Source organism: Lepisma saccharinum, chromosome 20 (assembly GCF_977018435.1).
Source record: "Lepisma saccharinum chromosome 20, izLepSacc3.1, whole genome shotgun sequence".
Lineage (NCBI taxonomy): Eukaryota > Metazoa > Arthropoda > Insecta > Zygentoma > Lepismatidae > Lepisma > Lepisma saccharinum.
The window spans coordinates 6,163,372-6,191,237 of record NC_139248.1 but is presented as its reverse complement, the minus strand read 5'-3'; the positions used below and the strand labels follow the sequence as shown (position 1 = coordinate 6,191,237).

Here is a 27,866-nt window from a genome sequence, read left to right as displayed (position 1 = left end):
GGCAATATAGCATGACATAATGGTTGCTGCATTTAAGCAGTTCATTTTCGTTAACTAGCTAGTAACTAGTGTTGCCAACTGTATTAATGAAGCACTCTTTCTATCACGGAAGGAGAAATACAAAGTGGCAGTTAGTTTTGTCGGATTGGAAGCACCATAATATTATTTTAAGTTCTTGATCAGTTTGACATTGTGTGCATGTATTGTGTGTGTGTGTGTGTAAGTGTATGTGTTTGGTTAGTGAACGTTAAATTCCATAATGCCTCCAGTACTATTGTTCATATTTCATCATTTTAGAATTGTTCAAAAGAAATAAATTATGTGGCTTCATGAGCATTTCAACTCTCGGCTCCAGCATGTGTTCTCGTAGGAATTGTGCAAAGGAAGGAAGCTGTTATTTTTGCTGCTTAATGCGATGCATATTGTTTTCTTTGTTAAAATTGGCATGCTTTGATGGGTGGCAAGTTCATAACAAAAGAAGAAGCTGCACAGATTATTGTCTGATGGCAATATATGTACCTGTTATTGTTGTGGAAGCTGGCATCGTTTGTAAATGTACAACAAAAGCAGCCGACTGTCACCCTTCACAGCGAGGCAATAGTACTGCTTAAGGAGAAGTGTTTGTGGTTCAATTTTTGCGGTTATTAATTCTAAAACCAGTGGTAGTGTCAGTCATGTGTCACATGTTGTTGCAAGTGCAGTACCAGTGTGGACGTGGTTATTGGGAGTGAACAGTTAAAATGCCACCAGGTTCATTAGTGCAATGGAAAAATAATAAATTTTTTACTTTATTTCAAATCACACAAATAATGAATCACTGTGAAGAAGTCTTCTTTGCATCATTTTGGGTAATTTTCGCATGTGTTAGTGCATATTTTGCAAAGTTTTAGTCCATATGTATGTACATATAAAACCATTTGTTAGTACATATTAATCCCAGCCCTCGTTATAATGCATGATGTTTAAAATGCAACGTTAGATAGAACTCTCTAATTTCCTCGTTCTGCGTAACAGCTGTGCCTCGGCGAACTGTAGCAATTTTTCTATGTGTTCCATTAGCAACACTGGTTCTCGCAGCCTGTGGCAGAGATTCGGTACTAGTACTCGTTATGCAATACAGTGTCTTTTTCAGTTGTCATCATTTACGGAACCTCGGTTAGCATGGCGGAAAGTAAGATTGCGTCTACTGACAATCAGGATGCAATATCGATGGAACTGGAGCCACTAGCTATGTAATGAAAGAAGCTCATACAATTACATTGAGAGTTACAATTAAAATGAGCACGTACCTTGTTACATGAGGTATTGGAAATCATTTCCTCCTGCATCCACACATTTACAGCATTTTAAAGGAAATTTTCACTAACACGTATCAGTTCCTCTTTCAAATTTGCTTCTATTTCCCGCCTGATATTATCTTTCAATTCTTCTAATATATGGTTTCAGGTATGAAAAAGCTTGGTAGCTCGCCACACATAAAATGTCTGTTTCTTTTGCAAGGTGCTGGAAGGATTTTTGATCATTCTTCATTTTTCCTCATTAAGCGCACATGTTTTTCCCTTTGCTGCTTATCAAAAACAGATCCTGATTCCCTAAATTTGTTCACAAGTATCCGAGCACTGTCTCTGTGTGAAACAGGAAAATCTGAGAATTCTGCTGCAAACATATTTTAACTTCCCTAGAAGAATTTGTTATGACTTAAGTGTCATGCATAAAAATGCATTATTTTAAATTATACAGATAGCATGGCATTATTAGACTGCAGAAAAGCACCAGTAATACGTAAACTTAAGACAAAAATATCCAAAACACTTGTTAACTCTTTAACACTTCACAAACATATGCAAACTAGACACCAGCTATCTGGACAATGAAGCACTGATTCTTCCAGTGGAAAGTCAGCGCACAGCTGTGGGTCTAAATGCTAGCAAATGCGATCTTACTTCTCACCAAGCTAGTCGCCGGTCCGCGGGCTACTCGACTGAAAAAGGCACTATAGAATTGTCTGCATGCTAAAGATATGTACTTAAAAATAAGTGAGACATCACTGATCAAAAATGCCAGCTTCCGCGCCATCTGCAATCACGTGCTATCTTGGTCCAGAGTCAAAATGAATGCTCTGTAATTATATGGATTATTTGTAGAATTTAAACAAGTTACTCGCCAATTTTAGAAATTATGGTTCCAATTGCACTGATTACTCTAATTCTTTTTAAAGTAATGTGCTTTCAGTTGACTGTTATTGCATTCAAATTCAAATATAAACAGGGGCGCTGACAAAAAATTCTGGGCCCCTTGACTGACTACCTCCTCAAGAATTATGGTGAATTCTCTTAATCAACTGATTTTGATGTTTTATGTAATATAAAATGGAGTTCCGGATGAGAAAACAACAAATAAAAGATACTTGATCCTAAAGTATGGCCTTCATAAATGAAAAACCATATCTTGAGTACTTTCACTGCTTTTTGTTATTAATAATTTGTTGAATACACACTCAAATAGCAAACAAACAAAAAAAAAACATCATGCAAATGATTATGCCATCAAACCCAATACTCCAACTTCAATTTTGGTTTCATAAGTTTTCAGTCCTTCATGTTTGATTTACTTTATTTTTAAATAGGGAATTCCACAGAAAATGGTCCTACTCTACATAAGTAACAAAATGACTCAATCTGCAAATTATTGTTGTTTTTAATTATAATAACGTTGAAATGTTTGTGAATGCATATCATTTGCATATTTCACCAACAAAAATTATTATATTAACATGTGTAACCTAACTAAGCCGTGGTAGCTCAGTCGTTAAGGCGTCTGACTACTATGCGAGAGACCTGGGTTCGATCCCCGGCAGGGGAGAACCAGGACTTTTTCAACCTGTTCAAGTCGCTCCGGTGCCCACCCAGCGTAAAGTGGGTACCTGGAGGAAACTCTGGGAGTTAAAGGCAGCCAGGGGCATGGTGCTGATCATGTCACCCCCAGCTTCGGCCAAGATCGAGAAAGTGTGGTGCCCTAACCCCACACCCCCTATAAGCCTTCATGGCATGGTGCAAAGCACAGGGGAGCACTTTACCTTTTTTCTTCTTCTTCTCCTGTGTAGCCTATATGCTTCACAGACAAATAAAGTCAAAATTCGCTATGATTTTAAAGTGTTACACACATAACCCATTTTCGTTAACACCTTTCATGCATTCAGGCTATAAAATCGCACTATTTTTTTTTTTTTTAATTTGTTAGCAGCAGTTGATTATGAATATTTTAATCCAATTGCATGTCTAGAACCTTAACTTTTATGTGCAAATGTCGCGCACACACATGCTGGAATGGCCCTAGTACATTTTATTGTAAAATTATCGACTTTTGTCATTAATATTTTGTTTTAATGAAGCAGTAGACAACGTCTGGTCTGCTGCTGTTTTGGAATATTGTGTTGGGTGCTACATTCACTTGTGCGAAGCTTTCAGTCTGTTTTGCTTCACTCTAAGTTAACAAGGATACTTTACTTCACCAATACACATCTCCACAAGTTAAAAACAATGGAAAACATTCATAAACAACATAATCTTCATAAATCGTGCAAAATGTTTCCTTTTTTAGTGAGGGTACATAAGATCAAGGGTACTAGATGGGCAGCAGTTATTATGATTATGGAATTTGCATTTTTTGTTAAATGTGCCTGTTCGTGCATTAATGAAATTTTTTCAGGAATAAGCAAGGTTTTAGTAATATATGAAGATCTCCAAAATTGTTTGGTAACTGTTCTGAGAATTTAAACTCAGGAAGAGAATAAGAATAATGACCTAAAAGATACTTTTTCTTTACTGCATACATTAGAAAAAATAATAATGCATGAATAGGGTGGTTACTCTCTAGGCATTCTGCATGATTTATTATTGGCTCCAGGAATTATGCGTGATTTCTGCTTGAATTTTTCTCCGTAGACGTGAAAAATTGCAATTTTTATTAATACAAATCCCAATGATTTTACACATATTTATAAATACCCCAAGGCAAGTTTTCCACAGTTTAGCTTCTATTTTTATCAAGGAAGGAAAAGAAAGCTGATTGGAAAATAAGACAGAATTAATTCTTTCAATCCGTTTACTTTGATAGTGTCCTTTGCACTATCTGACAGCAAGATTATTTCAAGATAAGATCTTGAAGTCAATTACTTAAATTTGAGTTTGAAATTCTTATACAACCAACATTTGTTTCGTAGATTAGTATGTTCGTAACATTTTCGACTTGTTTTTGTAGATGTGTTTCGAGCCTGAGTATGTGAAATGGCAAATGTAGACTCTGCACCTTAAATTAAATATTATAAATATATGTGCCATTTAATTTAATTCAATTATAATTTTTGGATACATTCGAATCGTACAGACCCTTTATATTGTTAATACATTTTGTGTGTATGTATAGAGAAATAAATATAGAAAAAACATTAAAAAATTAAGGTTAAACACTGTACTTATGTATGCGAGTATGTTGTTCCTATTTTCCTTTCTTTAGAACTACGTTTCGGGGACTAACTATCCCCTTCCTCAGGTTCGTATAAAAAACTAGGTACTTAACATGGTACCACGTCAAAATGTAATAAAAGGATTGTGGACAAAGGTTGGTGTGGATACATTTAAGATATTATATATTATATCCCTCTAGACGTATTTAAAAAACTCATCGTTCTCTAAAAACTTGCACAATTACCCTATTACCTTGTTAAGAACGTTAAAAGACTAAAAACCTGCATGTATCACTATGTACAACTTGCAGATTCAGCTTTTCCTGCTCAACTGTTAACTTTAATTTTTTAACGTCTTTTTTATATTCTGGAATTGTGAGTAATATGCACCAAACCTACAAAATGAAATAGAGAGAACATCGTTTTGTACTCTTGAATTTTATCATGGTCCTAGAGTAGCCACCCTGATTAAGCTTTTGTGTATTTATAGGTTTACTTTTACTCAGCATGTTAGTTTGTCGAGTTTCGTGAAATTAATCGAGTCAGATCACATGCATTGCAATAATCTTCTGTGTTAATTGTTTGCAAGAAGTGAGAATGGAGATTGTCTCAAATACTGACCATGATTACAAGTGTGCCAAAATCATTGCATTAAACCTGAATTCTGATATAACAGATATCAGCTTTATTGTAATTTATTTATATAATTATTAAACTTCAAATTTTATGTGATGTAGTATTTTCTGCATTTTCTATGCGATGATTACTTTTCCTAATTTTGTTACTGAAAACTTGGGAATGTTTTAATCTTTGATTTGGCTTAAGATTTCATTATTTCATTCATCTTATATTGAACCTATTTAATCAAATCTGATAGTATTCTTGAGGAAGTAAATGAGGTTTCAGTTTTTGTGTAGAAGCCGATTCAAGGTCACCTTTCTGAAATGGGACTTATGGTCACCCTATGCACAAGACACATCGCTCTGCACAGGTTCTTTTGCCTTGGAAAGAAGTCTTAATAGTGGTACCATTACGTTTGTGTATTTGCTAGTTTCTCAGTCATTGGCAGATTCTATTGTCTCTCATGGTCATGAAGGCCAATCAAATTAACTGTACATTTTTTTTGTGGTTGTTGCTGATATGTCAGGAGTTAACATGGATGGATGCATATAATGGGGTGTCTGTCTACCAGTCTGGAAAACTCAGGGAATTTACTTTTTTCTGGAAAGTCTTATAAATTTACAGTTTTCTAGAAAAATCAACGTTTTTGTAGCAGTTCACTAAAAGTAGATTTTTGAGCAAAGAAAAAAAGGACAAGGAAGTGTGGACAAACTATACTTCAGTTTAGTGTATTGAGTATTACCGGTAGTTACAGTAGAAATTTCATATTAAATACTCGTGGAAAAGGTCATTTTTTGAACAATTTCCAAGTAGAGATCTCCTACAGTAAGTGGCTATTTACCACTTTCTCGTTGCAATTTTTAGATTGTTTTTGGTTGAGATAATGAGTAAAACATGTTACTAAATTCTACTCTAATGTGCGTATATTCTAGACTAGCTAGGCTCTGAAGCCCAAACAAAAATACAGGAAATAATCGACTAGCTTCACACTCACAACGACCACAGGGAAAAGCACTAGTAAATGGTTTTCTTTACTTTAACCTATCTCCAGTCTTCTTCCTGAAGATTCTTTACCAAGCAGCGCCTGCTCAGCGAGCTACCTACCTGTTATGTATTTGTGGTGGGTTCTAACCCAAGCACTGGACAGAGAAGTCTTTAGTTTATCCTGAAGATCCCCTCAGTGTCCCGAAGATCCCCTCAGTGTTGCCAGCAATTGGAATGCAAAATCCGCTAAATGAAATGTGGATAATAATGTACTTACTTACTCCGCGGCTCTACAGCCCATGCAGGGCCTTGGCCTCCTTGGTGATAGCTGCCCACTCATCTCGGTTCTTCGCTCTAGTTCTCCATCCTCTTATGCCCATTCGTTTAAGGTCTTCTTCCGCCTGTTCGAGCCATCTCTTCCTGGGTCTGCCAACACCCCTCTTGCCTTCCTGTTTCCCTTGGTAGATCTTATATACCGCTCTGTCTGGTTGCATCCTTTCTACGTGCCCCAGCCAGCTAAGGCGTTTGGATCTTATTTCACTTAATATACTTGGGTTCTGGTACAGCGTAGCTAGTTCTTCGTTTGTCCTAATTCCCCAGATGCCATGTTCATTGATTGATCCATATATCTTCCGTAAAACCTTCCTCTCCCATACATCTCGTCTTTCTTCTTCCTTTCTTGTCAGACACCAGGTTTCCGACCCATACATCACTATTGGTCTCACATGGTTCTACACAGTCTTAGTTTCAGCTTTCAGTTCACTTGTGAGGATTTTAAAATATTTCGGCAATGGTATTATCTTCTGTTACTGTTGAACCTAGATATTTGAAATTTCTAACTCGCTCCAACTTTCGACTGTGTGCTTCGAGCTCATTTATAGTTTGATACCTGATCTTGTTTCTTGTTATCATGTATTTTGTCTTATCCTGGTTTATTTCCAGTCTAATCTCGTGTCCACCTTGTAATTGTTTCAGGGCATCTTCTAGTTCTTTTGGTGTTCTGCTTAGTAAGGCAACATCTTCAGCAAATGCAAGGTATTGTTTTGTCCTATTTAAGATGGTTCCTCTAATTACATGTTCCAAACTTATGTTAAACAGCAGTGTGGAGAGGCTATACCCTTGTCGTAGTCCTTTTCCAATTTGAATTTCTTCAGATAGTTGGTTTTGTATTCTAATTTTGAATTTCGAATTTCTTAAGGTTATTTCTGTCAATTCTACTAATTTTTCTGGGATATCCATATCTCTCATTATCTTATAGAGTTTGTCTCTTTGTGTACAGTCAAATGCTTGTTGAAAGTCAACATATAATTGATGTATGTTAATATTGTGTTCAAAACTTTTCTTTAATGTCATTCTTAATACAAAGATTTGGTCTGTTGTTGACCTATTACTTCTAAATCTGCACTGGTAGTCCCCTGTCTATGTTTCTACGTATGGTTCTAATCTTGTTGCCAGAATTTTTGTAAATATTTTGTATGTCACGTTAAGGAGAGATATGCCCCTATAATTCTTACATGTCTTGTCATTGTTTTTGTGTATCGGACATATTATTGCTACTGTCCACTCCTTTTGCATTTCAGTTTTTTTCCAGATCTGTTTGATAAGCTCAAAGATTTGTTTCTTTCGTTTTGGTCCTCCATATTTGAGCATTTCAACAATAATTTGATCTTCTCCTGGTGCTTTCTTATTATTAAAGCTTTGTATGGCTCTTGTGCAGATGATGTAGACTTAGGGGATGATATAAATATAATTAAGAATAATGCTAAAATGTTTTTCATAGCAGCTAAAGAGAGAGGTTTGGAAGTTAGCAAAGAGAAAACTAAATATATGCTTACAGGCCGAAACCAAGTGTTAGGTAATAATCAAAATCTAATTATTGATAACAACTCGTTTGAATCAGTTTCCAAATTCAAATACTTAGGAGTAATATTAACAAATGGAAATTATATTAAAGAGGAAATAAAAAGTAGGCTTAATTCAGGAAATGCATGTTACTTCTCTCTTCATAAACTTTTGTCTTCTCGTTTAATATCTAAGAAACTAAAAGTTAAATTATACAAAACAGTAATTTTGCCTGTAGTATTATATGGGTGTGAAACTTGGTCCCTTACATTGAAGGAGGAACATAAATTGAGAGTATTTGAAAATAAGATCCTTAGGAAAATATTTGGACCTAAAAGGGATGAGGAGACAGGTGAGTGGACAAGGTTACATAATTTAGAACTACATAATTTGTATTCATGTCCAGATATTATTAGAATGATTAAATCAAGAAGACTTAGGTGGGCAGTCTATGTGGCATGAATGGGAGAGGAAAGAGGAGTTTACAGGATTGTTGTTGGGAGTAGTGTATTTTGTGGTACAACCAGGACGAGAAATGATGAACCCCCCTCAGGCAGATTTGCCTACACTTAAAACTTGCTCAACATGCCCATATGAGCTTTTTGCTCGAGTGTGGTACTCCGTCTAATCCAAGATTTTTGTAAAAATGTCCTCGGGAAGTTCCTGTGAAATGATGAGCCCCCTCAGATTGATTTGTCCACACTTACAAAAGGCACTTCTGTGAGATTGTTGTCCATAATCCTGTCAAAAATATGCCCCTCTTGATATTTTTTGCCCACACCTAAAACTAAGCCCCCCTCACCCACACCCACCCACATACACACATATTTACTTCCGGTCCACTTCCGGTTTGCCTACTTCCGGTCCACTTGTGGCCTATTTCTGGTTTATTTATATTGCATCAAGTTTTGCAACAAATTATTACCTAATATTATGCAAAAAATTATTAGACATGTGTTGTTTTCTGATTGGTTGGTTATGACATAATGTGAATGATGTGTTATATTCTGATTGGCTTATTGTTTCAGATGTTTTCAATGCGGTCTGTGCTTAGGCTATATAAAGAGATTTTGCATTGCATATCAGCCAGTATTGTGAGAGTTGTTGAAGAGTAAGGGTGTGTTGTTGCAGTGCTGCTCATATTTTTTTAAACACAAAAATATTGCAAATTTATATAAATTGAATTACAAATCTATTTGATTTAATAGACAGAATTTTTGACAACCTGTCATAGGTTTATTAAGTATAGAGTTTTGATTTGAACCCCAAGAAATTTTATATAAATACCAAAGCCAAAAATATTCACACACATACACACACACACACACACACACACTAAATATACAAAACACACTGCTGAACCCAACTGATATTTTTTTATTAAGCATAGAATTTTGATTTGAACCCCAGGAAATCTTATATAATAAACAACAACAAAAATGCCAAATCAAAAATATTGTAATCAATGCAATAAGAATATATCCAGCCCCAATTGGGTTAAGCACCAAAAGAATTGTAATCCAGACAAATGCAGAACTCCCACAAAAATATGCCCTAAATGCCATAGAAAATATAACATGAAATATTTCACTTATGCTTGTTCTGCACAGTCATCAACATTTCCAAACAAAATTGAATGGAAATATTTGTGTGATTGCCCTGTATAACTTAGATTGCAAGGCCATATTTTGTAATTTTCTAGACCAGGAGCTAGACCCTCTGCACCAGAAACAGGCCATAAAATGCCTCTCCACAAATTATGTGAGCATCATGGAGCACACAATACACTTTACAATTTTGAGAATCTCAATTTAAATTCAGGAACAAGAGATTTGGATTTGATGTATCTGGAAATATCCCTTTTTTCAAAAAATGTTTGCATCTTGAATCAACCTGCAAACAATATTACATGTTAGGCTGGGCTATCTCAACAGCAGAAGCATGCAGCTTAGTGGTTTCTTGCACTCACACTCTGTAAATACATTCCATGATTTTATTATCCTATTAAAGCACCCAATGCTGCAATTTTTAAATTTTTGCTGAAGAAGATACATGATTATCTCAGTCATGTTCAACATCTGAGAATTGTATGCATCAAAATATTGCAGGTGATGATTAAAATCTGCACCACTATACAACATTCCACTATCTGTTGTAACAAATTCTGCCTTTTGGAACCTATCCAGATGCATTATCAAAAATCTAAAATGTTTCCAGTTTGAGCTCTGATTGGGAAGAATCTCAAAATCATAGAATCTCCCCACACTTGCATGATTTGAAAACCATCCTCCATAATAAGAAAAATCAATATAATAATAAAAAACAACAAACTGTCCCACAATTCTCCTTCAAGAATTATACTTGTGGCACTCAAAATCAGTGTTGTATCTCAAGTTTAGATATTTGAAGCTTTGTGTGCTGTGCAGTGCCCAGTGGAACTCTGTTTCATTATTGATTGAAAATAAATCATACTCTGAGAGTGTTGAGAATCAAATTTTGAAATCAGGAAGAAGAGATTCAGATCTAATATATTTTGCAACATCTCTTCTGTCAAAAAATGACATGAGCATTGATCCTATTGTGCACCTACACAATTGTGGAGAGCAATCATGTAGATATAAACAGAAATTGTACATGGCTCTGTGTACCTCCCGATCAGAATTTGAGGTTGAGATTTGAAGATTGCAAAAAATTGTAGTTTAAAGGTTCAAAATATCTCAAATCATGAAATTTTATCTTCAAACTCAGCAAATACAGAATAATCTCATTTGCATTTATGACCCCTGAGATATATTTTTCCCTTCTAACAAAATCCGCACCAGAAAACACCAAGCCTGTATCTGTGGTTACAAATTCAAAATCATCATAGGATTTCAAATAAGTATCATAATTTAAATGTTTCCAGTTCTCAGATATGTCAAATGGGATATGAAAACAATACATTGATTCAAAATATTTTGTTGTGAACCAATATTTTTTTCTGTAACAATCATAAAAACCTACAAACAGCCCAACAATTCTCCTGTGCAACAGATATATGTATTTTTCCTTCCTGCCCAACAATCCCAGATGTATGCATCCAAATTCATGGTCACTGTCAAGCACCCACCTAAATTCTGTCTCATTTCTAACTGCAAACACATCATATTCACATAAATCGGAAAATGCAAGCTTGAACCTTTCCAACAGTGATTCCGATTGTATATATTGTGACAAATTCCTTCTCTCAAAAAACATTGCAACAAGTGCTGTGTGTTATCCTTCTAAAACAATGACACATTCAAAAATGCAATGCCTTAATTTTTTAAGAGCATGCCCAACACTATGCTTAATAATATTGTTCCTTTGTTGCTGATAATCCCGATTTATTTCCAAATCACACTGCCCGGGATACATGTTTGCTGAACAATATTGCAAAATTGGAACTGTAGCAACTATGTATGTATTATTGGGAGCTTAGATAATTGTTCCCCACACCTGCATGTTTCATTCCAAGAGGTTTTGTCTAGGCACAGTGCAAGGCACTTACTGCTGCAATTTCTGAATTTTTGCCTCAGAAAATACAGAACAAGCTCATTCAGGCATTTGTGCTTTAAATACCCAACAAGATCCGGGTGGAAATCATCTGCACTGAACAAGTGCCCATCATCTGTGGTCACAAATTCAATATTCCTATTAAACAGATTGGGATTGGAAATTATTCTGTTCAAAAATTTAAAATGCACCCAATTTAAGCTCTGATCAGCCATGAGCTCTAAATTATAATCTTCATACCCATCACAACAATTGCTGTACCAACATTCATCAAACAATTTCAACCTGCAGAAATAATAATAGCTCCCAGTGTGGTGATGCACAAACAATCCACAAATTCTCTTAAACTTGTTGTACATAAATTTTTTAAACTTGCTTACATCCTTCAGTGACAAGTATTAAAAATTCTTGTCACTGTTAAGAACCCAGTGCATTTCAGTCTTATTCTGAACTGCAAACAAATTATACTCGGACAGGTTCAGGAACCTAAGCCTAAAATCTTGAACAAGTGATTCGGATTTTATGTATTTTGAAATTCCCCTTCTGTCAAAAAATTCTGCATTATGACAAGCTTAGTGGCAATAATATAGAAAAGGAAAGTTAAAAATTGTACTTACGTAAGTGAGTATAGTGCTCTTATTGTAGAACGACGTTTCAGAGATTGACTATCTCTTTCCTCAGGTTCGTATAAAAACTAAGTACTTGGCATAGTACTGCGTCAAAAATGTAATATGAGGATTGTGGTTAAGGGTTGGTTAGGGTACATTTACCCATACCCTAACCAACCCTTAACCACAATCCTCATATTACATTTTTGACGCAGTACTATGCCAAGTACTTAGTTTTTATACGAACCTGAGGAAAGAGATAGTCAATCTCTGAAACGTCGTTCTACAATAAGAGCACTATACTCACTTACGTAAGTACAATTTTTAACTTTCCTTTTCTATATTCTGGATTTGTGAGTAACACGCGACAAACCTATAAAATGTTAGTGGCAATGTGAACAATTTCCTGTCACATTGGCATGTATTTTGTATGTTGTGCGCTTCAAGTGACAGGCATATGCATTCATGCTCACAATTTTTAAATTTTTGCCTAAACATATACATTAGAATCTCACTGAAATTTGCATATTTTGAAAATTTGTTCATGCCTGGCTTAAAATCTTCAAGTCGATACAAATTGCCCTCATCTGTGGTGACATATTCAATATGATTCAGGGGTAGAGGTACAGAAATTCTGTTGGTGATATTATAGTGGATTCAGTTTAGACTCTGTGGCATAATTATGTCCATTCTGTACACAAAACAATTCTCATTGCAATTGTTGTACCAGTAATCATCATACATTGCAAATCCACAATGCCAATAATAATACTCTACAGAATAATGCACAAAAAATCCAACAATTCTTTTGCATGTATTGAACATGGATATTTCAAATCTTATTAGGGATTTCAGGGATAGGTAGTGAAAGGCAAAATCACTTGAAAGCACCTATTGCATTTCAGTTTCATTCCCAACAGAGAACAGGTCATGCTCGGACAGATTCAAGAACCTAAGCCTGAAATCCCCAATAAGTGATTATGATTTGATGTATTTTGAAATTGCTCTTCTGTCAAAAAAATTCTGCATGTTTAATAATTACACACTGGCATGAATATGCAAGGAACAGAATCATGAAAACCCATTACTCAATGCATTCCGATACAGCCTCATTGTTTATGATTGTTGCAAATTTTGAGATGAAACTGTTTTTATGTGATTCAAGGCCCATCAAAGATATTACACAGTGAACAATTACAGTGTCACTTGTTTCATCCAAAACAATATTGTATATGAGATGGGGTAATTTTTTCAATTTTATATATTCCAATCTGTCAAGTTGCATGAAGCACTCAACTGCAAGAACCCTCTCGGTGTTATTTTTTGCTGTTCTGAAAAGGAGGTAGCATGAAACAATGGCATTTACAGATTCTGAATTGTATATAATTTTTGTAGAGAAACAATCAACATAGTTGATAGAGCTCATATAATTAGATTTTTCTGCTGAGGTCTTGGAATTTTTGATGAATGCATATCCTATATTCTCTATGTATTCATATGTGATGATATTATCAGGTGCTTTGTCCTGAAATTCTACAAAATATATTTTTGTTGTTCCTACAAGGGTCATAACATAAAAATCATCATAGTACCCAACCTCAGAATATACATACCTGAGCAACTGATTGTATTTGTGGGTATTGAGCTTGAACAGATTGATCTTATTTTCAGGGGGGCTCACAATGTTGTCACAGAACCTGAGGATCCATCACTGCTCAGGGATGTGCTTAGCTCAGGTCTGAAAATCTTGTTGACATAACATTTTGTGCCTTTATTTGAAATTTTAACAACAATTTTGAAATCAACAAGGCTTATCTCTGTGACATAATTCCCCAGGATGCTGACAAGTTGTTGATTTGTATTCAATGCATCTATGATGCTCACTTGCATAATTTGTGTGTGGACATATGGGTTCTCTTCCAAACAAACAGTTCTGTGATTAAAATTATCTGAAAAATCTCTTGCATTTGTTTCATATATATTGTAGACAAGATACTGATTGTTTATATATTTTACAATATAATCTTCAGACATCTTGCAAGTGGGGGCAACAGAATATCTATGGGTTATATTTATATCTAGGCTTTCACTATTCTGTACAGTCAATATGTTGGGAACAAAAAATTCATTCTATACCTTCAATCCTGTTTCTGCTCTATTTCTGCACTCCCTGCTGTCCCTGCTGTGTCTGAAAATATTTTTAATTTAAATAATTGTTTCCCACAATTGTTTCCCACAATTGCATCTTCTGCTAAGATTATTCCCACCTAGAATTTTTGCAATACAATCAGAATCACAATCTTTGAATTTTTGTCTTATAAAATACATTATAATCTCATTCAGGTATATATGTTTAGAGTACCACACACAATCAGGATCAAAATCATCCCCACTATACAAATGGCCAGCATCTGTTGTGACAAATTCAATATCATTATAAATTGTACATATTCTAAATTTGTAATGCATCCAATTCAAGCTTGGATATGAATCAATCCTCATCCTATGCTCTGAAAACAAATTGTAGCAATTTCCCCACCAGTGATTCCTAAACACTTTGAGCATGAAATAATACCCGTAATCATCTGTGTAAAAATTCACAAAATATCCAGCAATTCTGCCATAATTATTGTACACAATTTTTTCAAACTTGCTTATATATTTAAGGCATAGGTAGTGAAAAGGCAATTCACTGTTAAGCACCCACTGCATCTCTGTTTCATTGCAAACTGCAAACAGGTCATACTCAGAGAATCTTTTTGAACAGAATAATTTCCAATCCCAATCTGTTTAATAGGAATATTGAATTTGTGATCACAGATGATGGGCACTTGTTCAGTGCAGATGATTTCCACCCGAATCTTGTTGGGTATTTAAAGCACAAATGCCTGAATGAGCTTGTTCTGTATTTTCTGAGGCAAAAATTCAGAAATTGCAGCAGTAAGTGCCTTGCACTGTGCCTAGACAAAACCTCTTGGAATGAAACATGCAGGTGTGGGGAACAATTATCTAAGCTCCCAATAATACATACATAGTTGCTACAGTTCCAATTTTGCAATATTGTTCAGCAAACATGTATCCCGGGCAGTGTGATTTGGAAATAAATCGGGATTATCAGCAACAAAGGAACAATATTATTAAGCATAGTGTTGGGCATGCTCTTAAAAAATTAAGGCATTGCATTTTTGAATGTGTCATTGTTTTAGAAGGATAACACACAGCACTTGTTGCAATGTTTTTTGAGAGAAGGAATTTGTCACAATATATACAATCGGAATCACTGTTGGAAAGGTTCAAGCTTGCATTTTCCGATTTATGTGAATATGATGTGTTTGCAGTTAGAAATGAGACAGAATTTAGGTGGGTGCTTGACAGTGACCATGAATTTGGATGCATACATCTGGGATTGTTGGGCAAGAAGGAAAAATACATATATCTGTTGCACAGGAGAATTGTTGGGCTGTTTGTAGGTTTTTATGATTGTTACAGAAAAAAATATTGGTTCACAACAAAATATTTTGAATCAATGTATTGTTTTCATATCCCATTTGACATATCTGAGAACTGGAAACATTTAAATTATGATACTTATTTGAAATCCTATGATGATTTTGAATTTGTAACCACAGATACAGGCTTGGTGTTTTCTGGTGCGGATTTTGTTAGAAGGGAAAAATATATCTCAGGGGTCATAAATGCAAATGAGATTATTCTGTATTTGCTGAGTTTGAAGATAAAATTTCATGATTTGAGATATTTTGAACCTTTAAACTGCAATTTTTTGCAATCTTCAAATCTCAACCTCAAATTCTGATCGGGAGGTACACAGAGCCATGTACAATTTCTGTTTATATCTACATGATTGCTCTCCACAATTGTGTAGGTGCACAATAGGATCAATGCTCATGTCATTTTTTGACAGAAGAGATGTTGCAAAATATATTAGATCTGAATCTCTTCTTCCTGATTTCAAAATTTGATTCTCAACACTCTCAGAGTATGATTTATTTTCAATCAATAATGAAACAGAGTTCCACTGGGCACTGCACAGCACACAAAGCTTCAAATATCTAAACTTGAGATACAACACTGATTTTGAGTGCCACAAGTATAATTCTTGAAGGAGAATTGTGGGACAGTTTGTTGTTTTTTATTATTATATTGATTTTTCTTATTATGGAGGATGGTTTTCAAATCATGCAAGTGTGGGGAGATTCTATGATTTTGAGATTCTTCCCAATCAGAGCTCAAACTGGAAACATTTTAGATTTTTGATAATGCATCTGGATAGGTTCCAAAAGGCAGAATTTGTTACAACAGATAGTGGAATGTTGTATAGTGGTGCAGATTTTAATCATCACCTGCAATATTTTGATGCATACAATTCTCAGATGTTGAACATGACTGAGATAATCATGTATCTTCTTCAGCAAAAATTTAAAAATTGCAGCATTGGGTGCTTTAATAGGATAATAAAATCATGGAATGTATTTACAGAGTGTGAGTGCAAGAAACCACTAAGCTGCATGCTTCTGCTGTTGAGATAGCCCAGCCTAACATGTAATATTGTTTGCAGGTTGATTCAAGATGCAAACATTTTTTGAAAAAAGGGATATTTCCAGATACATCAAATCCAAATCTCTTGTTCCTGAATTTAAATTGAGATTCTCAAAATTGTAAAGTGTATTGTGTGCTCCATGATGCTCACATAATTTGTGGAGAGGCATTTTATGGCCTGTTTCTGGTGCAGAGGGTCTAGCTCCTGGTCTAGAAAATTACAAAATATGGCCTTGCAATCTAAGTTATACAGGGCAATCACACAAATATTTCCATTCAATTTTGTTTGGAAATGTTGATGACTGTGCAGAACAAGCATAAGTGAAATATTTCATGTTATATTTTCTATGGCATTTAGGGCATATTTTTGTGGGAGTTCTGCATTTGTCTGGATTACAATTCTTTTGGTGCTTAACCCAATTGGGGCTGGATATATTCTTATTGCATTGATTACAATATTTTTGATTTGGCATTTTTGTTGTTGTTTATTATATAAGATTTCCTGGGGTTCAAATCAAAATTCTATGCTTAATAAAAAAATATCAGTTGGGTTCAGCAGTGTGTTTTGTATATTTAGTGTGTGTGTGTGTGTGTGTGTGTATGTGTGTGAATATTTTTGGCTTTGGTATTTATATAAAATTTCTTGGGGTTCAAATCAAAACTCTATACTTAATAAACCTATGACAGGTTGTCAAAAATTCTGTCTATTAAATCAAATAGATTTGTAATTCAATTTATATAAATTTGCAATATTTTTGTGTTTAAAAAAATATGAGCAGCACTGCAACAACACACCCTTACTCTTCAACAACTCTCACAATACTGGCTGATATGCAATGCAAAATCTCTTTATATAGCCTAAGCACAGACCGCATTGAAAACATCTGAAACAATAAGCCAATCAGAATATAACACATCATTCACATTATGTCATAACCAACCAATCAGAAAACAACACATGTCTAATAATTTTTTGCATAATATTAGGTAATAATTTGTTGCAAAACTTGATGCAATATAAATAAACCAGAAATAGGCCACAAGTGGACCGGAAGTAGGCAAACCGGAAGTGGACCGGAAGTAAATATGTGTGTATGTGGGTGGGTGTGGGTGAGGGGGGCTTAGTTTTAGGTGTGGGCAAAAAATATCAAGAGGGGCATATTTTTGACAGGATTATGGACAACAATCTCACAGAAGTGCCTTTTGTAAGTGTGGACAAATCAATCTGAGGGGGCTCATCATTTCACAGGAACTTCCCGAGGACATTTTTACAAAAATCTTGGATTAGACGGAGTACCACACTCGAGCAAAAAGCTCATATGGGCATGTTGAGCAAGTTTTAAGTGTAGGCAAATCTGCCTGAGGGGGGTTCATCATTTCTCGTCCTGGTTGTACCACAAAACACACTACTGTTGGGAAACCTAATGGTAAGAGACCTGTAGGAAGGCCAAGACGAAGATGGAGGGACAACGTTGAGATAGACCTAAAGGAAACCGGTAGGGATGGAAAAGAGTATATAGATCTTGCTCACGATAGGGACAGATGGATGGCCTGTGTTGCTGCAGCCATGAACCTTCAGGTTTAAGAAGGCTAGAGAGTTAGTTAGTTAGTTAGGTTTTCTTTTTCCACTGCCATTTTTTTCTTCTATATTCTCTTTTGGCTTCTCTTCTTTTCGCTATCCAGTTCTCTACAATTGGTTTTTGCTTCCTTTGGAGAACTTTATTGCTAGCTACGTTTCTTTCATCTAATGCTTTCTGGCAACTCTCGTCAAACCATTCCTTTAATTTAGTTTTCTTTTCCCATACTATTGTCTCTTCTGCTGTTTTCTGGATATTTTCCTTTATTCTTTTTCATTTTTCTTCTATTGTTATGGGATTTTGTATATTTTCAAAATTTTGTTTCAATCTGGTTTGATATTCTCATCTTTTCTCTGGATTTGTTAGTTTCACATTATATTAAGTCTGTCTAATCTCTTGTTCTTTCTTTGTGTTTGAGATCCACTGTCTATATCTGATGGTTACTAGGTAATGATCAGAGTGCACATCTGCTCCTCTGTAGCTCTGTACGTCTAATATATCACTTCAATGTCTTATTTCTATTAATATATGGTCTATCTGATTGTTTGCCATACCATCTGGAGACTGCCAGGTAGCTTTATGTATGTTTTTGTGTGGGAATGTCGTGCTACTCACAATCATATTGTTATTGGTAGCAAAATCTACTAGTTTTTCTCCATTTTCATTACAGTTTACGTGTAAGCTATGCTTCCCAATAGTTGGTTTATATAAAAGGTTAGTCAAAAAAGAAATGCAATGTTTTTCTTTTGTTCCGTAGGTTGGCTATACAGCTTTCTGCGCTCGCAAGCCGATAGATAGTATCGTTGTCTTTGCCTGTGGCAGGTTACAGCATCATCACGTCAGTTCGCTCTGCAGTGTTGCCAAGTAAACATGGCTGCGCCACTGTCTGTGTGCATTCTGTAATCTCTTTTTGTGGTCTGAAGGTGTACCAGGAGCTGAAATCCATAGAAGACTTTCAGCACTTACCGCTGCGAAGTGTTTACCAGTGGATTGAAAAGTTCAAAAGTGGTCGAACAAGTGTGAAGGATGAGGAAAGAGCAGTCGTCTAGCCACATCCACTACTGATGACAACATTGAGCAAGTCCGTGAGTTGGTTCTGAAAAACCGACGAGTGACTGTTGATGAAGTGGAAAACCATATGCACGTTAGTCATGGTTCTGCATATGAAATTATCCATAACAGGCTCAACTTTCATAAAGTCTGTGTGAGATGGGTCCCTAAAGAACTCACTGACACAAGGAAAATCGTGTGAGAATCTGTCAGCAATTATTGGACAGACATGCTAACGAAGGTGAAGCCTTTTTGAAACAATTCATCACTGGAGATGAAACATGGATCCATCACTTCGAACCTGAGAGCAAACGCCAGAGCATGGAATGGAAACACCCTGAATCTCCAGTGAAAAAAAAAATCAAGCATCAACACTGCAGGAAAAGTGATGCTCACACTTTTTTGGGACTCAGAAGGGGTAATTATGGAACATTATGTGGAAAAGGGGATAACAATAAACAGTGAATGATACAGTGATATGCTTTCGAACAAGTTGAAGCCTGCAATTCGAAGCAAATGATGAGGTCGATTGTCGGAAGGCATTCTTTTGTTGCATGACAACGCGTGTCCCCATACCACCGCCAACACCGCTCAAACTCTTCAGAATCTGGGCTTCGAGGTGTTAGAGCATACTACATACAGTCCCGATCTCGCCCCGTCGGATTACCATCCGTTCGGTCCACTTAAAGCTGCTTTAAGAGGACGTCGATTTGACACAGATCAACAGGTGAAGAAAGCGGTGCATACGTGGTGGCTTGCTGCTCAACCGAAAACCTTTTTTTCTCAGGGTATCAGAAAGCTTGTGGAACGTTGGATCAAGTGTATAAGTGCAGGGGGACTATGTTGGAAAATGATATCATTGTAAGTTTTCTATTGTTGCTGTGAAAAATAAAAAAAAATGATTGCATTTACTTTTTGACTGACCTAATACATCCTCTCTTCCTATCTTGGTGTTGAAGTCTCTAAGAATTATCATAGCATCGTGTTTTGGCTGTTTATTATATACAGGGAGGTTATTTCAGTCGTTTACCGCCAGAGTGTCGGCCGTAACAGAAACCGCTTGTTTTGTAATGTTTCCACTTTTCACAATTACAGTTACAATTACAATTGAAATAAGCACGTACCTTGTCGCAAGGATGCTGGAAAAGGTGGTCTCCCAAATACAAATATTTCTGGCACCTTATTTCCGACATCAAATCTTGGATTAGACATCGCTACTTTATCCTCAGTTGACAGAAATGGAAGACAGCATCCTGGCGCATAAAGCAAACCGAAAGCGTAAAATGATATTTAAAAGTAATAATAATGACGATCAGTAACCTCCTGTGTTACAAGAGATGTTGAAAATTACCTCCTTCAACAGCAATACAACACGTTTCTTAGGTTGACCACTTTTCTGCAAGAATTCGTTTTCAAGTAATTATCGTAGCCTACATAAAACTCTTTGTTCAAGACTATATTTGTTTAGCGGCATAACTAATGAATGAATAACAATTAACACACACTAAAGCACTGGCACTGAGTAGCACACAAACTCAATAACACAGTATAAACAACACGCGTAGTGATAAACACAAACACAAGTGAACATGAACGTATACTGACTACATTTGGTAGCCGACAGTGTTGCTAACCATTTTTCGGCAATTTCCCTACAGACGTAGTCAAAATGTCCCTACGCCAAGTAAAGCGACTAAAAAAAAACACCACCTCATGAGCATGCAAAACAGAAGATAAAATATACACATTTACTTACCAACTCTTTCTGCTCGGTGCTTCCACAATTAATGAAGGAGCGAATTTACAATACAGGACCCCTCCCCAATTTTTGTAATATTTCGCATACTCACTAATTGAGGCCTCCTAATCACGAATTTGAAGTTAAAATTTGGGGGTCACGTGTAGAAATTGCAAAATAAGTGAAATTGAGTGGTCTGCGATCGGCACGATTGCTCATTATTTACCGGAAGATTTTGTGTCCAATACTTAAAAAACAAAATATACTTTCCTGATATTACTACGACCCCAAATTTTAACTGTTTCCCCATCCTATCCTAACCTTACCTGAATGGTTCGTGGGGCTATCCGTCAATGGTTTGTTGGGCTACCCGTGCATGTTTTTTTTTAGCCCAAATTTTAACTGTGTTTGCCTTGCCTAACCTAACTTAACCTAATCTTACCAAGAATGGTCAGTGGGGCTATTCCTGAATGGTTTTGCGGTAATTGTGATTACGAACCGATAAAAGAATCTTATTTTCGTTGCACTTAATGACAAACGTTTTGGCACCATTGCCAAACTTACCTGTAATCAAATCAGTCCACACCACATGTTCTTCTACATCGTGATTGTTGCTGTCACACTTCTTTGGGCAATATACTGAAATCCATAAGTTTATTAATTAGCCCATGGCCATCCTCCTGCACACTCCACCTAACAATCTGTACAACATTAACAACTTTTTTACTGTTCTCTTCCGCCATTCTTACACAATCCATGCTCTCCAAGTTTGAAATCAATAGTGTGGCAACGCTGTAGACAGCGTAACTAATTGCGAACGTCAATTGTTCATATCAACAAATATGGCTACCATACTTGTATACGGAGAATCATTGCGAGAGTTGAAAAGCTTATTTTACAACTTCTACACGTTAATGAACAATTTTTTCACCTCACCCCAACATGTTAACTTGAGATAAATCATCACGACTAATTATTTCGTGAGTATAAGACGTAGCATAGAAATTACAGAATGGTCCGGTATTGTAAATTCTTGCCTTAATGAATAATAGGGGTGTGCGGGACAGAATTTTTTGGGTCGGGATGGAAAATTTCTTAAAGCCCGACATTCGGAACTGAAAAATTTGCAATTTCCCGACCAAGTTGGAAAATTTTCGGGACGGGAAATGTTCGACATTTCCCGAACTCTGGAAATCTCGAATTCTACACGTCATTTTCACTTTAAGTGATTGTTCTTGCATTTCTAGAATAAAAACTTACAATTTCCGATAAGTTCCAGAAACTTACAATGCAGAAAACGTCGACAATTAACGACTTTTTAAAGTGACCATTCTTTATTTCCCGACTGCTCGGGATCCCGAAAAATCGTTTCCCGAAGTTGGGATCGGGACAGGAATTTCTTTTCCCGATCCCGGTCCTGACTTTTCGGGATCCCGCACACCCCTGAATAACGTTGAGTCGTTTACTGTTGATTATGTTATTTGAAGTCATACATGCTGCTGCTGTGAAGAGATAGATGTTGGTTGGTGATGCTGTATTTCCTGCAGCCTTGAACAATTCTGGTCCCATTTTATTTCTCTTTTTTTGTTTTTGTGTCACTTAACATTGAAAATATTCTTTCCATTTCCACGTTAGAATGCAGCAATGTTAGCACTATTTTCGCGAGAGTGGAAATGTTTTCAAATAAGAACTTGTCTTGAAAGTTCTTGGTAACCGATAACATGTTCCAAAATTCTGATGGAGATTTGTTAGTTAGTTCTTTTTTCTCCTCCTCGCTAAAGTATCCAGATAAACTAATCCATTCATTCCAAACCGAGCACGAAGGAAGTGCAACTGACTGGCGAGTAAGCTTTGCACCTTTGCACAATAAAATGTTATTTTCCAAGATTGAAAAAAGTCCCTACGTTTTCCCTCATTTGGCAAAATCTGTCCCTACGTGGGCGAAATAAAGTGAAAAGTCCCTATGTGTAGGGACATGTCTCTACGGTTGGCATCACTGCCGACAGGTGAAGTATGAAGCGCCTTCTCGCGACTGACAACTCTCCGCCGGCGTTCTCGCGACAACTGAGGATAAAGTAGCGATGTCTAATCCAAGATTAGATGTCAGAAATAAGGTGCCAGAAATATTTGTATTTGGGAGGACACCTTTTCCAGCATCCTTGCGACAAGGTACGTGCTTATTTCAATTGTACTTGTAACTGTAATTGTGAAAAGTGGAAACATTACAAAACTTCGTGAAAGCAATTTGCCAGGACCTGTTGCATGAAGGGTCCGCCGAACGGCCGACACTCTGGCGGTAAACTACTGAAATAACCTCCCTGTATATACTTTCCAGCTGCTCATAAAAGTAGTCTTTGTTCTTTTCTTCTGCTTCCTCAGTTGGTGCATGTACAGTGATAAGTGTGATATTGAAGAGTTTTGCTTTTATTCTTAATTTGGAAGGCCTTTCCTTATCCACCACCTAGGGAGGCACTCGATTGGGGACAAAAATGTACACATGCTTAATTGATGACAGAGTGATTTTCCATGTTGACAAAACATTCACATAAAAGTTTGTGTAAGGAAACATTACACAAACTTTAATGAAATAATGTAGATGACAGCCAGCTATAGCACTTGCTGTAACAGATTTAGTGATTTTACGATGAAATTGGCAAATTGTTCCCGCTGCTTCTTGCAATTCTGCTTTTGTTTCCAGACAAGTCAGAAAGCAGTTGGGGTTCCTTTGGTAATTTTGCCTTGGGGAACCCTTTGCTCTGTGGCTTTGAGCCTGTTCACAGCCAGGAAAATTTAAACATCCTTGCATGATAAAAGTTGAAGTGTTGTCTTGAGTACTAAAAAACTGGACAGGGAGGTATTTTAAAAATCTTTGCTGTGACAGAGTTCATGTGTGAAGTATGCCATGTGTTGCACTGTCCTGTGCTGTGTACGTTTGTGGTAAAGTAAGAACAAATGGATATAATTCATAAACTCATTGAATAGACACCACTCTTTGCATTCCTTATGAAGCTAGACTTGAAATAAATTTGGGTGTAGTGTGTAAAAAGAAGAAAAACCTCACCTGAAGAAAGATTTTGTATTGGAATCACACAAACCCTTTATATTATTAATATATATGTGTGTAGGTGGTGAGAGGTGATAATATGGAAGGTTGAAATGGAGAAAACATCTGTTTGTACCCTTGAATTTTGAAAAAAGTTCGTCTTGTAAACTGGGAATTATGCTTCAATTTTATCATGGTCCTAGAGTGGCCACCCTGATATTGCATATAGTAGGATGCTACTTTTTATAAGTAAACCTGAAATAGTTTACGTCCATTTGTATAAATGTATAAAAATTCAAAACTGCCCCCCCCCTTTCCTTCATATTGAAACTTTTCTGGTTATGACTAATGAAGAGATTCTCTCAGGTTATGAAGCAAGTGAATTCTGTAAAGATTTCCGAGCTTTCGAGAGTTAATGCCACTCTTCTTTGGGGTAGAAGTGGAGTGCTGAGGATCAACCCTGTTTGTATGTATTTAGGGTGGGAGGTTCCCGACCTAAATTGGTAGCTGGCAGACCAATTGCAAGCTGTGTCCATACTTCTGGGTTAAGTTCAAGCCCGTGTCACGATTGCGATTCTTCTTTTCTCCATGGATGGCTGCTGGTGCTTGCTTCCTTGGTAACATAGCTATTCAAATATTTTAATTATACAGTGTGTCTACCAGTCAAGAAATTATGCTTGTGGTCAAGAATTTTCGCCATTTTGTTTTACAGTATGGTGGATTTACATTGTTATCTACCTGCACTAGGATTTGATAAAATTTAATATTTTGTATATTAGAATTAGAAATTCGTTATTCATGGGCGAAGTTCAGCCTGTGATTGAATCCCATGCTCATGCTATGCACGAGCATCCTGGATATGGAGAGTGTTCCATGCACGTGCATAGTACGGGCAATATCACTTGAATGTTTGGAGTTACAAAGAGCCTTCCCTCCCCCCTGAGAACGCCTATGGGCGCCCATGCACTTGACCAATGTGTTTACTTGAAATATCGAAAGAAATGGAACACTTATTTATTTACTTGTAATGAGTTATTTACTTGCACACCGCCTGTGTTTCATACTAAGGGTTAGTAGCGGCGATTAGGGTGAGCGATGGGGGCAGTTGCCCCTCACTTTTTGCCACTTTGTCCCCATTCTATGCTATACCTTATGTACCAAAGAAAAGTAAATTGCTCTTGCTCCCCCTAGTTTTTGCACCTTGCCCTCCTCGTTTTGGAACCCAATCGCTGCCACTGTTTAGCATTAGAAGTACGGATTTTTTCATTACATGAAAAACAAGGACTATGTTGAACATCTCTAGCACACGCAAGCATACACAAATTCTAATTGTTTCTTTTTTAGTGTGTAGGCAAAGATATTGCCTTTATTTTTATGTGTAACGCATGTATAATACAACCGAAAAAAATAAATTGTTTCACATTTTTGAAAATCACATTAAATGCCGGGGTTTCGGAGTTATTGCCAATTTAAATAGCCCTGGGATTCAATGTGTTAAGATTATTTCACTTTGTATGCATATTAAAGTAATTGTAAACAATTGTTTATAGAACAAGAAGCAAGAAGCAAAAAGAATTGAAACACCCCGTTTAGAGAGAATAGACTGAGTCCCAAAGACAAAGGGGAAATAAGCGCTTGTAGATTTTTCGCACGTAGTACAGTACTTAGCGCTAGATTTTGATGGAGAAGTGGTCGGGCAAGTTAGTGCTTGGTCTGTTCAGTTTTGCAGACCTTCGTGGACATTTTTGGTCGTTAAGTTTCTGCTAGTGAAACGTACAAGTTCGCGAGTGGCCAGCGGAAGTGAGAGACCTTCATTGGACTTTTGTTAATTGAGTTCGCAAAAACTGAAAGTTTGGACGACGCTACAGTTCAGAATGTATTAGTTGAACAGAGTGCGCAGTAGTTTAGAGACCCTGTGTTTCCTGACTTGTCATTGTAGCAATTATGGAAAATGCACAGCCAGTGCGAATCCAGATTGTTTGTGTACGCTAACTAACTAACTCTCTAGCCTTCTTAAACCCGAAGGTTCATGGCTGCAGCAACACAGGCCTTCCATCTGTCCCTATCTTGAGCAAGATCTATATACTCTTTTCCATCCCTACCAATTTCCCTTAGGTCCATCTCGACGTTGTCCCTCCATCTTCGTCTTGGCCTTCCTACTGGTCTCTTACCATCAGGTTTCCCAACAAGAATCCTGAAAACTCCTCTTTCCTCTCCCATTCGTGCCACATGGCCTGCCCACCTAAGTCTTCTTGATTTAATTATTCTAATAATGTCTGGACATGAATACAAATTATGTAGTTCTAAATTATGTAACCTTCTCCACTCACCTGTCTCCTCATCCCTTTTAGGTCCAAATATTTTCCTAAGGATCCTATTTTCAAATACTCTCAATTTATGTTCCTCTTTCAATGTAAGGGACCAAGTTTCACACCCATATAATACTACAGGCAAAATTACGGTTTTGTATATTTTAACTTTTAGATTCTTAGATATTAAACGAAGACAAAAGTTTATGAAGAGAGAAGTAACATGCATTTCCTGAATTAAGCCTACTTTTTATTTCCTCTTTAATATAATTTTCATTTGTTAATATTACTCCTAAGTATTTGAATTTGGAAACTGTTTCAAACGAGTTGTTATCAATAATTAGATTTTGATTATTACCTAACACTTGGTTTCGGCCTGTAAGCATATATTTAGTTTTCTCTTTGTTAACTTCCAAACCTATCTCTTTAGCAGTTTTGAAAAATATTTTAGCATTATTCTTAATTGTATTCACATCATCCCCCAGTAAGTCTACATCATCTGCATATGCTAACAACTGAGTCACACCATTTAATTTTAGTCCTTCTTTAGTTTCTTTTACCTTCCTTACAGCATATTCTAAGGCAAAATTAAAGAGCAATGGAGATAATGCATCTCCTTGTTTTAACCCATCATGAATTGTAAATTTGTCAGACATATTAATACCCACACGAATTTTACTTTCTGTTTCACTGGTGCATATTTTTATCATACTAACAAGCTTCTTAGGTATTCCAAACTCTACTAATATATTATATAATTTATCTCTTTTGACCGAATCATATGCTTTTTTGAAATCAATGAATAGCTGATGGACATTTTGATTATATTCCCACTTTTTTTCAAGTGTCTGTCTGATGTGAAAAATTTGATCTGTAGTTGATCTGGTGCATTTAAATCCACATTGATAATCACCTATAATTTCATTAGCATATGGGGTTAGTCTTGTTAAAAGAATGTTAGATAATATTTTATATGTTGTTGAGAGTAGAGAAATTCCACGGTAATTATTGCAGTTCATTTTATCACCTTTTTTAAACACAGGAACAATTATGGATTCTTTCCACTGTTGAGGGATTTCTTCTTTATTCCATATTAAACAAATTAATTTATGAATTTGACAAATTAATGAATTTCCACCATATTTAATTAACTCAGCTGGTATTAAATCAATGCCAGGTGCTTTGTTATTCTTTAGCCTTTTAATAGCATCTTTAACTTCAGTCAAGTTAGGTTCTGGGACTAAAGGTTCTGCTGTGTGTACTTCATTCACTTCTGATTTATCTCCTACATGGACATTTAAAAGGTCATTAAAGTAGTTCTTCCATCTATTTAGAATATCGCTTGGGTCAGCTAGAAAATCACCGTCTTTATCTTTTATCAAGTTTACTTTAGGTTGCCACCCCTTTCTAAACTCATTTACACCTTTATATAAATCTCTGATATTTTTATTTTTGCTGTTTGTTTCAATTTCGTTAATTTTGCTTTTCAAGTAATCTCTTTTTTTACTTCTAAACGTGCGGTTAACTTCTCGCTTTAT

General features: G+C 36.1%; 1 protein-coding gene and 1 long non-coding RNA gene across 3 annotated transcripts in view; one reads left to right on the top strand and one right to left on the bottom strand.

The window, feature by feature from the left end:
- Positions 1 to 27,866, top strand: part of LOC146003558 (uncharacterized) — a 54,985-nt gene that overhangs the window by 25,020 nt on the left and 2,099 nt on the right. The window lies entirely within an intron of this gene.
- On the bottom strand, positions 6,361 to 6,780 carry LOC146003799 (uncharacterized). Its single transcript, XM_083142218.1, has one exon. It carries the CDS (start codon positions 6,778 to 6,780, stop codon positions 6,361 to 6,363), a length of 420 nt encoding a protein of 139 aa, XP_082998344.1.